At 46.6% G+C, this 13,010-nt stretch overlaps 1 protein-coding gene across 1 annotated transcript in view; it reads left to right on the top strand.

The window, feature by feature from the left end:
- Positions 1–12,804, top strand: part of LOC309556180 (uncharacterized protein) — a 75,350-nt gene extending 62,546 nt beyond the window's left edge. The window contains exons 4-6 of the mRNA XM_082258549.1: positions 1,986–2,054; positions 7,893–7,988; positions 11,055–12,804. Coding sequence (XP_082114675.1) covers positions 1,986–2,054; positions 7,893–7,988; positions 11,055–12,637 — 1,748 coding nt within the window. The 3' untranslated portion in view covers positions 12,638–12,804. The remainder of the gene's footprint in view (positions 1–1,985; positions 2,055–7,892; positions 7,989–11,054) is intronic.
- The last annotated feature ends 206 nt before the right edge of the window (positions 12,805–13,010 follow it).

Genomic DNA, 13,010 nt, shown 5'->3' with positions numbered 1-13,010 from the left:
TCCCGATGACACCCTTATTCCCAAGTGTGCCATTATTTACTTAAGAGGACCCTGGCCTTGCCTACAAGGCTTTTTGCATCCCGCTCACGGCCCGCAGCAGACCATAAAAGAATCAGGGCTACTACAGCAGGTCTTCCTGGGTGTTGAACTACCTGACCCAAAGTTGCAACCCTGTTCAGGGCCCTTGGCAATAGCGGACTACATCTGACTAGCTCTGGGGTGTTCAGCACCCATGCCCCATGTGTCTGGTCTCCTCCCAGCTTGGCATTTATATGGTCACTAATTCCACCCACTATATCACCTAAGAAAGGTTTCCTCTTAACCACTTCCCCTGCAGCGGCGTACCTGTACGTCGCTGGACTTTTCTGTGGTTGTACTGGGATGAATAGCAATTGGAGCAGCTCACCAACTGCTTGATGGCTAATTCAAGTAGCGGGAGGGGACGTCCATCCGTCCACCCCCCCATGACCAGTTTGGTGGTGGGTCAGTGATGGTCTGGGAATGCAAACCCATGGAGGGACGCACAGACCTCCCTGACTGCCATTAGGTATCGGGATGAAATCTTTGGACCCATTGTCAGACCCTACACTGGTGCAGTGGGTCTTGGGTTCCTCCTGGTGCATGACAATGCCCAGCCCCATATGGCGACAGTATGCAGCCAGTTCCTGGAGGATGAAGGAAATTATAACATTGAAAGGCCCATGTTCGCCTGACCTAAATCCAATAGAACTTCTCTGGGACATTATATTTCGATTCATTTGGCACCACCAGGTTGCACCTCTGTCTGTTCAGGAGCTCAGTGATGCCCTGGTCCAAATCTGGGAGCAAATACCACAGGACACCATCCGTTGTCTCATTAGGAGCATCCCCCAACGTTGTCGCATGCATACAAGCAGGTGGGGGGGGGGGGGGCATACAAACTACTGGGGATCATTCTGAGTTGCTGCAATGGCATTTCAGCAAAATGGACTCGCCTTTTCCCTTTGATTTTCAGCTTGTCTTTGAAGTTAGCCCTCTGTAGGGTGATCATTTTCATTTCCATCAAATAATGTGGCATACTTTCCTTCCTAACACATTACCCAGTCCATACCAGTATAGAGCCTAACACATTACCCAGTGCATACCAGTATAGACCCTAACACATTGCCCAGTCCATACCAGTATAGATCCTAACACATTACCCAGTCCATACCAGTATAGATCCTAACACATTACCCAGTCCATACCAGTATAGATCCCAACACATTACCCAGTCCATACCAGTATAGATCCCAACACATTACCCAGTCCATACCAGTATAGATCCTAACACATTACCCAGTCCATACCAGTATAGATCCTAACACATTACCCAGTCAATACCAGTATAGATCCTAACACATTACCCAGTCCATACCAGTATAGATCCTAACACATTACCCAGTCCATACCAGTATAGATCCTAACACATTGCCCAGTCCATACCAGTATAGATCCTAACACATTGCCCAGTCCATACCAGTAGAGATCCTAACACATTGCCCAGTCCATACCAGTAGAGATCCTAACACATTGCCCAGTCCATACCAGTATAGATTCTAACACATTGCCCAGTCCATACCAGTATAGATTCTAACACATTGCCCAGTTCATACCAGTATAGATCCTAACACATTACCCATTCCATACCAATATAGATCCTAACACATTGCCCAATCCATACCAGTATAGAGATCAGCATGATATTTTTCACCATTGAGATCTGTTGTGTTTTCAAAGTGTTCCTTTAATTTTTTAGAGCCGTGTAGATCTCTCCATAAAAAGGACCTGTCACTGCCTATTGCTGTCACAAGGGATGTTATATTAAGACACCGCCTGGATATATAACTAGCCAATATGGCTCCTGCCATGGTTTTCCCGATATGCATACAAAGTGCTCAAGCTCCCCTTTACAGGAATATAATCTGCCACCTTTTCATTGTCATTTTTCCTGTTTTCTCATGTAGATAAAGCTTCGTATGGGCTCAGTGAGGTGATATCGCGGAACTCTGGATCTCCGGAAATTGAAGTAAACGGTGAGAATTTAAGAAGCTCTGTAAGGCTTGAATGTTGGATTCACCCAAGATTCACTTTACGTTAACAGACTAATATGTAGGGAAGGGCTCGTCACCTGATAGACAAGAGCCAGCGTGGGATTTATATAGAGGGCAGCTGAGAGAACAGAGCCAGCGTGGGATTTATATAGAGGGCAGCTGAGAGAACAGAGCCAGCGTGGTATTTATATTGAAGGGAGCCGGCCTGGGGTTTATATAAAGGGCAGCCGAGAGAAGAGAGCCAGCATGGGATATATATACAGGGCAGCCGAGGGAAGAGAGCCAGCATGGGATTTATATAGAAGGGAGCCGGCATGGGATTTATATAAAGGGCAGCCGAGGGAAGAGAGCCAGCATGGGATTTATATAGAAGGGAGCCAGCCTGGGATTTATATAAAGGGCAGCCAAGAGAAGAGCCAGCATGGAATATATACAGGGCAGCCGAGAGAAGAGAGCCAGCATGGCATTGATATAGAGGGCAGCCGAGAGAAGAAAGCCAGCTTGGGATTTACAGTGGGTACGGAAAGTATTCAGACCCCCTTAAATTTTTCACTCTTTGTTATATTGCAGCCTTTTGCTAAAATCATTTAAGTTAATTCTTCTTCCTCATGAATGTACACATAGCACCCCATACTGACAGAAAAACACAGAATTGTTGACATTGTTGCAGATTTATTAAAAAAGAAAAACTGAAATATCACATGGTCCTAAGTATTCAGACCCTTTGCTCAGTATATAGTAGAAGCCCCCTTTTGATCTAATACAGCCAGGAGTCTTTTTGGGAAAGATGCAACAAGTCTTTCACACCTGGATTTGGGGACCCTCTGCCATTCCTCCTTGCAGATCCTCTCCATTTCTGTCAGGTTGGATGGTAAACGTTGGTGGACAGCCATTTTTAGGTCTCTCCAGAGATGCTCAATTGGGTTTAAGTCAGGGCTCTGGCTGGGCCATTCAAGAACAGTCACGGAGTTGTTGTGAAGCCACTCCTTCGTTATTTTAGCTGTGTGCTTAGGGTCATTGTCTTGTTGGAAGGTAAACCTTCGGCCCAGTCTGAGGTCCAGAGCACTCTGGAGAAGGTTTTTGTCCAGGATATCCCTGTACTTTGCCGCATTCATCTTTCCCTCGATTGCAACCAGTCGTCCTGTCCCTGCAGCTGAAAAACACCCCCACAGCATGATGCTGCCACCACCATGCTTCACTGTTGGGACTGTATTGGACAGGTGATGAGCAGTGCCTGGTTTTCTCCACACATACCGCTTAGAATTAAGGCCAAAAAGTTCTATTTTGGTCTCATCAGACCAGAGAATCTTATTTCTCACCATCTTGGAGTCCTTCAGGTGTTTTTTAGCAAACTCCATGCGGGCTTTCATGTGTCTTACACTGAGGAGAGGCTTCCGTCGGGCCACTCTGCCATAAAGCCCCGACTGGTGGAGGGCTGCAGTGATGGTTGACTTTCTACAACTTTCTCCCATCTCCTGACTGCATCTCTGGAGCTCAGCCACAGTGATCTTTGGGTTCTTCTTTACCTCTCTCACCAAGGCTCTTCTCCCCCGATAGCTCAGTTTGGCCGGACGGCCAGCTCTAGGAAGGGTTCTGGTCGTCCCAAACGTCTTCCATTTGAGGATTATGGAGGCAACTGTGCTCTTAGGAACCTTAAGTGCAGCAGAAATCTTTTTGTAACCTTGGCCAGATCTGTGCCTTGCCACAATTCTGTCTCTGAGCTCTTCAGGCAGTTCCTTTTGACCTCATGATTCTCATTTGCTCTGACATGCATTGTGATCTGGAAGGTCTTATATAGACAGGTGTGTGGCTTTCCTAATCAAGTCCAATCAGTATAATCAAACACAGCTGGACTCAAAGAAGGTGTAGAACCATCTCAAGGATGATCAGAAGAAATGGAAAGCACCTGAGTTAAATATATGAGTGTCACAGCAAAGGGTCTGAATACTTAGGACCATGTGATATTTCAGTTTTTCTTTTTTAATAAATCTGCAACAATGTCAACAATTCTGTGTTTTTCTGTCAGTATGGGGTGCTATGTGTACATTCATGAGGAAGAAGAATGAACTTAAATGATTTTAGCAAATGGCTGCAATATAACAAAGAGTGAAAAATTTAAGGGGGTCTGAATACTTTCCGTATCCACTGTATATACAAGGCAGCCGAGAGAAGAAAGCCAGCATGGCATTGATATAGAGGGCAGCTAAGAGAAGAGAGCCAGCGTGGGATTTATATAGAAGGGAGCCAGCCTGGGATTTATATGAAGGGCAGCCAAGAGAAGAGCCAGCATGGCATTGATGTAGAAGGCAGCCGAGAGAAGAAAGCCAGCTTGGGATTTATATACAAGGCACCTGAGAGAAGAGAGCCAGCGTGGCATTGATATACAGGGCAGCCGAGAGAAGAAAGCCAGCATGGCATTGATATAGAGGGCAGCCAAGAGAAGAGAGACAGCATGGGATATACATACAGGGCAGCCGAGGGAAGAGAGCCAGCATGGGATTTATATAGAGGGCAGCTGAGAGAAGAGAGCCAGTGTACACCCCTCACATTTTTGACATACTGAAGCAGAGCATGATCCCCTCCCTTCAGAGACTGGGCCGCAGGGCAGTATTCCAACATGATTCTGACCCCAAACACACCTCCAAGATGACCACTGCCTTGCTAAAGAAGCTGAGGGTAAAGGTGATGGACTGGCCAAGCATGTCTCCAGACCTAAACACTATTGAGCATCTGTGGGGCAGCCTCAAACGGAAGGTAAACTAGCCCAATGACTCTAATCGCCACCATCTGGAAAAAAATGGTGGCCACACAAAATTTTGACACATTGGGCCCAATTTGGATGTTTTTACTTAGGAATGTACTCACTTTTGTTTCCAGTGGCTGAAACCTTAATGGCTGTGTGTTGAGTTATTTTGAGGGGACAGCAAATTTACACTGCTACAATGTAAAGTAGTGAGTGTACAGCTTGTATAACAAAGTGTAATTTCTTCAGTGTTGTAACATGAAAAGATAGAATTAAATATTTACAGAAATTGAGGGTGTACTTACTTTTGTGAGATATTGTACAGGGCAGCCGAGAGAAGAGAGACAGCATGGGATTTATATAGAGGGCCTGCCGAGAAAAGAGCCAGCGTGGGATTTTTATAGAGGGCAGCCGAGAGAAGAGAGACAGTATTAGATTTATATAGAGGGCAGCCGTGAGCCAGCGTGGGATTCATAGAGAGGGCAGCTGAGAGGAGAGCCAGCGTGGGATTTATATAGGGGGCAACGGGGAGAAGAGAGCCAGCGTGGGATTTATATAGAGGGTAGCCGTGAGCCAGCATGGGATTCATAGAGAGGGCAGCTGAGAGAAGAGAGCCACCGTGGGATTCATATAGGGGCAGCCGAGAGAAGAGAGACAGCATGGGGTTTATATAGAGGGCAGCCAGAAGCCAGCATGGGATTCATAGAGAGGGCAGCTGAGAGAAGAAAGCCAGTGGGGGATTTATATAGAGGGCAGCCGAGAGGAGAGAGACAGCATGAGATTCATAGAGAGGGCAACCGAGAGAAGAGAGCCAACGTGGGATTTATATAGACAGGGTTCGTACGGTCATTAAAAACCTGGAAAAGTTATGGAATTCTGAGATGACACTTTCCAGGCCTGGAAAGGTCATGGAAAAGTACGATTTTACAAATGTTTTGGAAAAGTCATGGAAATCTGGGGAGGAGCGGGGGGGGGAGCGTATGCTTAAAACTTTTTTATTGCGAATTAATGTATAATTATTTTATTTTATGCTTGTGCACATTTCCGGGTCCGCAGCAGCCGAGGAGTAGATCATACACCAAGCACCAATCGCTGGCAGCGGGGAGGGCCGGGCCGCGGTTTGCCTGTATGTGACTGGCCAGCAGCAGCAAACCAATCACAGGCGGCGGAAGCGTCACTGGAGGGCGGGTCGCTGCCTGTGATTGGTTTGCTGCTGCTGACCAGTCACATACAGGCAAACCGCGGCCCGGCCCTCCCTGCTGCCTGTCATTGGCAGTGTTCCCTTTAAGGTGCGCGCGTGCGCGGACGCGCAGTGTAAATTACGTCCCGCGCAAGCACCTAGTTAGACGGCGCAGACGGGGCGGCAAGGGAGCAGAGCGTGCACCCCGAGAGCACGCCCATTGTGTGACAATAGCGAATGAAAATTCGCTATTGTCATGCGGATCCTCCTCCTGGCCAATCAGGGAGCGGGTCCTCCCGCTTCCTGATTGGCCGAAAGGCCAACTTCATGCCATTGGCCGAGGAGGAGGCGCCGGGACTCGGGAGGACGGAGACGCGGGAAGCCGGGGACTGAAGAGTGACTGTGACTGTCCGTGAGGTAAGTGCACGGGGTCGCGGGGGGGGGGGGGCATGTCACGGCTGGTAAAACACCAGAAGATCCACTCAGGAGGTCGGAAGCTGTTCACTTGCTCGTAATGCAGCACATCCCTTACCCGGGCCGCAATGCCGACTTCCTGCTCCACCAGCATGTTAACGCAGGAGAGAAGCTGGCATCTCTGCATTGATTGGGGGCATTGCTGTGGGCACTCTGCAATTTATTGGGGGCAATGCTGTGGGCACTCAGCATTTATTGGGGGCATTGCTGTGGCACTCTGCAATTTATTGGGGGCATTGCTGTGGCACTCTGCAATTTATTGGGGGCATTGCTGTGGCATTCTGCAATTGATTGGGGCATTGCTGTGGCACTCTGCAATTGATTGGGGGCACGCTGGTCACTCTGCATTGACGTCCCCCCCCCGCTCAGTCTAAAGGTTTGCGCTCATGACTCACTGCCACCTGAACAGCTTTATTTGGGCAAGCAGGAGCACCACTGTTCTTTCTCCCAAAAGTAAGTGCCGCATTTGTGCACCATCAGATCTGTGCCATCCATACCAGTCTGCCTGCACCTCATGACTGTCGCTTGGGCCTTAAAAGATTACTGTGCTGCATTTTGGGTGTGCTGGGTGTGACACATGCTGGGTGTGACATAGATTTTCTTCTTATTTAACACGTATACATAGACATTTCATGAAACATTAGGTCATGAATATTTACGTGAAGTCATGGAAAAGTCATGGAATTTCATTGGTGAAAATGTGTATGAACCCTGTATAGAGGGCAGCTGAGAGAAGAGCGGCAGCATGGGGTTTATATAGAGGGCAGCCAGAAGCCAGCATGGGATTCATAGAGAGGGCAGCTGAGAGAAGAAAGCCAGTGGGGGATTTATATAGAGGGCAACCGAGAGGAGAGAGCCAGCCTGGGATTTATATAGAGGGCAGCTGAGAGAAGAGAGCCAGCGTGGGATTTATATAGAGGGCAGTTGAGAGAAGAGAGTCAGTGTGGGATTTATATAGAGGGCAGCTGAGAGAAGAGAGACAGCATGGGGTTTTTATAGAGGGCAGCCAGAAGCCAGCATGGGATTCATAGAGAGGGCAGCTGAGAGAAGAAAGCCAGTGGGGGATTTATATAGAGAGCAGCCGAGAGGAGAGAGACGGCGTGAGATTCATAGAGAGGGCAACCGAGAGGAGAGAGCCAGCGTGGGATTTATATAGGGGCAGCCAAGAGAAGAGTGCCATCGTGGGTTTTATATAGAGAGCAGCCAAGAGAAGAGAGCCATCGTGGGTTTTATATAGGGGCAGCACCTGAACAAATCTAGTAACACTGGGTGGGCAATGTGCTGCTTGACCTGGGTAGTTGTACTGAAGATTCACACAGTAAGGAAACCCAGATAGAGATCTATTAAATAGATAGAAAAAAACTCAATAAAAGCATGTTCTGGATAAAACATGAACTCCTCTAACCTGTCCTATGTTACGCAGGCACTGGCATGGACACCCTGAAGAAGAAACCCACCTTCCGTAAACAGAAGAGGTTACAAGACTGGGGACTGGAGCATCACATGATTGCAGCTTTAGGTGGGTAAAAAGAGAATTTTGTTGTTTGTTTTTTTACATCTGAAATGGTATAAATTTGGGAGAAGGGGATCCAGAATTGGAGCCCTTAGGAGTAGAAGACCTAAATTCTCAGGTACCACATCCTTGTTATTGAATAGCTAACCATACCAATCCTAACCAAAAAGCTCTAGAACTTTAATGGTGCCATAATGTCATATGTATAAAAATTGATGGATTTTGTTGGTACAAATTTAAAAATGTTCGAAGATAAAATGAGTCAGAAATTACTCATCAGGTAATACATAAACATCTGCTGTATCATACAGACGTAAAGTAGTAATTTTCTGATTGATGTCATAAATTACAATATTGGTAGCTTGTTACTTCCTCCAATGCATTTCACGGGTCAGAACCTGCGTCTTCAGGAAGATTTAAGTGACAAAAGCGCTGCAATGATAAAACTGTCAACACTACTGGTTCAGATGTTAACATGCTCATTCCATTTGTTAGATTTACAAAAATGTGTCAAACCTACTATAGATGAGAACACTGGTCATAAAATCACTGGAGTAATACGACCAACAACTGAGACCCCCCATGGAGAGAACAGATCCACGAAATTAAGTATTCAATAGGACTGAAGAATGTTATATAGAGTCCGCTTTCCACTATATTCCATGAATATCGCTGAAAGAAATATGTACATAGATCATATACTATAGAATAAGTAAAGAACAGATCACATAATATACATACGGATATTATCGACCTGTGGATTCCCAACTGCACCCCTACTCCCTACTATAGAGGGAGCCTGGTCATCCGCTTTACTAAAAAAAAAAAAAGTAATTTGTATACTGAATACTTCAGGTATTGGTTGTATGATCTCATTGGGTTTTTACTCAGTGTAGTGCTTTCCAACAACTTCAGTCCAGCCAAGAAATAGTGTTTTAGTGCTTATTGGCCCACTTTTTTCCAAAGAAGAAATAAAAGTTCAAACAAAAACAAAAAATGACCCTTGCAGGGGTTTTCACCATCACTTCGTACACCAAAGTTTAATGAACACCAAAGTTTAATGACATTAAGCCTTCTGGCTTCCTCTTGCACCATTGCTGCTTATACCCTTTGGCTGGTCCCTCAGAACATTACACAGCACCAAACATGACATGCTCATTGCTTAAGTCCACTTGTGCGTAAATAAATCTGACTGCGCTCCTTGTGCTCCCATGATCGCTCCGTGACTCCCTGTATCCTCTCACACTCACCAGAATTATGTGACTGTTAGTTTTGGCATAAGAGTCAAACGCCTGTTTTGCACTACCTTTGGGTTTCTCCTGATGCTCCAGTGCCCTTTAGCTGATATAGTGTGGACTTATTCAGTATGCATGTGTTCAGCCAAAATCTCTCATTTGTAATCCCCGGTACTCAAGACAGGCATAGAAATAGAGAGGGGAAAACTACCATAGTGCAATCTCGTTTATTAGGTTAAAGCAATTCAAAACCAATGCCCTCACATAGACTTGTATTACACTCACAAGTAGCCAGGAAGCACTGCTTGATGTGTGCTTCAAAGACCCAAAGTGACATCACTGGGAGCCCCGCCCAACATGTTTCGTCATAACAAGTGGACGTCTTCAGAAGCAGGCCCATGCCCTGGCCTCTGGGCAGAGCATATCCTATGTTCCAGGTGGAGCCCTGAACTATGACCAGGCCCTAGATTACAAAGCCTGCTGGTCTCGTAAAACCTTGACACTGGAATTGAGGCTTCTTCGATCCCTAAACTCTTAGAAAGCCTCTGAACTCCAGACCCTAACCTGGGAGTATGCAGAGAAAACTGAAAAGGCAATTTTCTGTGCTCAAAATAGACACTGAAGCCCCACAAACTGCCCCCCTGAGAACCCTGTGTCATATTTGCCTATTTTAAACCAAAGGCAGGGCACAGTTTCCAGAAGCTATTAAAAACCAATTCCCTTACATAGACTTGTAATACAATCACAAGTAACAAGGAAGCACCACTCGGTGTGTGTCCAAGGACCGTAAATGACTGTTTCAACACACAGTGGACATCTTCAGGAGCAGGCCCGCACCCTGGCCTCAGAGCATGGGACCTCCTGACTTCAGGTGGAGCCCTGAACTATGACCAGGGCCTAGATTTTAAAGCCTGCTGTTCCCTTATAAAACCTGGACACTGTATTAGAGGCTTCTTCAATCCCAAAGCTCTACGAAGCCTCTGAACTCCAGACTCTAACCTGGGAATATCCGGGGGAAAACCAAAAAAGGAAAATTTCTCTGTTCAAAATACACTCTGAAGCCCCTCACTCTACATCCTTGAGAACCCTTTGTAATTTTTGTCTATTTCAGCCCAAAGGCAGGGCACAGCACTGTCACAGTTGCCAGAATACATTTTCCCCTTAAAGTGGAGTTCCAGCCTCAAAACGAAAATTTGACATCCGCTTGCTCAAAATAACCTGAAAAAGAATTGGATAATCACAATTTTTTTTTTTTTTTTTTTGCTTTTCTTACCTTGTTTTTGAAGAAAATATACTTGTCTTCCTTCCACTTCCTCCCTCTGCGGCTGTGGCCCGCCGTGACTTCCTGCTTGCATTGACTCCTGGGAGCTGAACGTCATCGCTCCCAGGAGTCAATGCGCCTGCACCGGCCCTGCTCGTCACTTCCGGTGCAGGTGCGTCATTCCCTGCTAAACAGCTTCTGGGCATGCCCAGAAGCTGTGCAGGGATGACCCACCTGCACCGGAAGTGACGAGCAGGGCATTCTGGGACTCCCAACGTCACCGAAGAAGACGCTCTGGCTTCAGCTGCCCACACCTGAGATGGCAGTGCTGGACAAGACATTATCAAGGTAAGTATTTCTTCTAAAAGGTAAGTGAACCCGGGGACAGTTCAGAGGCTATCATTGCTGAAATGCACTAGCCCTGACTGTCCCAGGGGTATGTTTATCGAAAAAAAAAAAATTTGAGGCCGGAACTCTGCTTTAAGTGGGCCTTTTACTTGTCCTTCTTCCTGGCCTCGGTCTGTATGATATCATAATTTTTTGCAGCGTTGTAATCATTTTGTCATTTTGTTGTAGGCTGTGAACCTTCAGATCCAAACCAGAACGTTCCGGAGTTGCACCGGATGGAGCAAAACAGTCTTGCCTCTTTCAGGAAGAAAATGTTACGCGATTCCAGCCTAGAGCCAAAATGCCTCAAGTGCAATGGCATCTTAAGATGCTACTGCGACGTTCTGAAACAAAAGCGAAAGAAGCCATTTGTGTGTGAAGACTGTGGAAAAGCTTACCGCCTGCAAATGTACCTCCTTTTACACCAGAAGTCACACTTCCAAGAACACCTCTACAAGTGCCCTTTGTGCAAAAAAAGCTTTGACAAAGACTCGGTGCTACGGAAACACATGAGGACCCACCAGGGACTGCCCGGAATACACCTGGATTTCTGCCAACGAGCCACCAGGATGCCACCGGACACTCTGCTGACAGCTGCGGGGATGCCCCCCTACACCCTCCCGACAGCTGCCGGGATGCCACCAGACACCCTACCAAAAGCTTTCGGGACACCACTGGGAACCCAGGAGGCCACCTTATACAGCTGTGAACAATGCCAAGCAGTCTTCCACAGCAAAAACCTTTTAAAGATCCACAGCCGGGACCACAAGAAAGTGAAGACACACTCCTGTTTGATATGCGGGCACATCGTCCAGTCTCATACTGAACTTAACATACACTTGAAGGGGCACAGGAAGCCCTACGGATGCACTGTGTGTGGAAAGATCTTTAACAATAGACCAGATTTCATGGCCCACATCCGTGAACACTCCGGGGAGCAGATATACAAGTGTAAAGTCTGCATGAAAGGTTACAGCAGGATATCCTTTTTATTTAAACATGTGAGAGTTCATTTATCTCAGGCCGCCCAAATCAACGTATCAAAGCCGGACCCGCCATCTGTACCAGAAGAGAACAAGGAGGAGCTTAGAGAAACCGAAACAACCGTCTTCCATGGATTGCCCCAGGAAGAGGAGGAGTTCACTGGAACGCCCCTCAGCTGCTTTCCTTCCACACCAAAGGTCAACATGGACACAGCCAAGGACAGTGAACAAACTTTCAAAGCCTGGAATGAACATCCTGTAGAATTTAAACCATTTCAAAAAGGGGAACAGATAAAGTGCAAAAAATGTAAAAAGTGTAAAAAGCGGTTCAGATACCTGGAATCGTTCAGAAGACACAGAGAGTGCCACCAGATCAGGTTCACGTGCCACCGGTGTGGACAGGTCTTCCGCAAACTGGTCAAATTATACCTCCATAGACGCGACCATAAGAACTACAGGCCGCACATGTGTAAGCAGTGCACCAAAACCTTCAGCTCCAGATCGCTGCTCCTCCTGCACCTCAGTTCTCACGACCCTTCCGAGAAGGGGAGCCAATATCCGTGTGCCTATTGTAGGAAGGTTTTCAGGTCACAAGCCAACTGCATTTTACACCAGAAAAGCCACATCTATAAGCCAGCTAAGAGTCCACCCAAAACAAACTTTACAACCTTTAGCAATATACAGATCGCTCCGTTTTCTGACCAGAAAAGTGTGGAGAATAAGCAGTGTCAGGAAAGTCCACCCGATAAGATCTACGTCAAGCGGCTGTCCTACCGGCCCTGCCTTTAAATATGCACTTCGTAGCAATGTTTCTAAAACTGTACTTTGTGCAATGAGAAAAAAAAAAAATGAATGTTAAGTGTTAGTGATTTGTTAGTCATAGTAATGTTGTATCTGTCTGAGCATCCAACGCTCGCAGTGCTGTTGTAGTATGTGGAAAATGGAGGAAGGGTTAAAAGGGGTACCGGGGTGGGCCTTTGGCACACGACCTGGTGTGTTTTCGGGAAGAGACCTTCTCTTCTTATATCCTGATCTTGTGATATCTGTTAGACCTATACACATCTAAAAGGGTCTCCACCACATGCCTTTTCGATGGTCTTGTATTTGTATTGATTCAAACAGCTTAATACAAAGCGGTTGCAAAGCATTTCCGTTACTGAGA

Source organism: Pelophylax lessonae, assembly GCF_965119305.1.
Source record: "Pelophylax lessonae genome assembly, chromosome: 5".
In the NCBI taxonomy this organism is placed as follows: Eukaryota; Metazoa; Chordata; class Amphibia; order Anura; family Ranidae; genus Pelophylax; species Pelophylax lessonae.
Note: the sequence above shows the minus strand (reverse complement) of the source record. Positions and strands in the feature narration are given on the sequence as shown.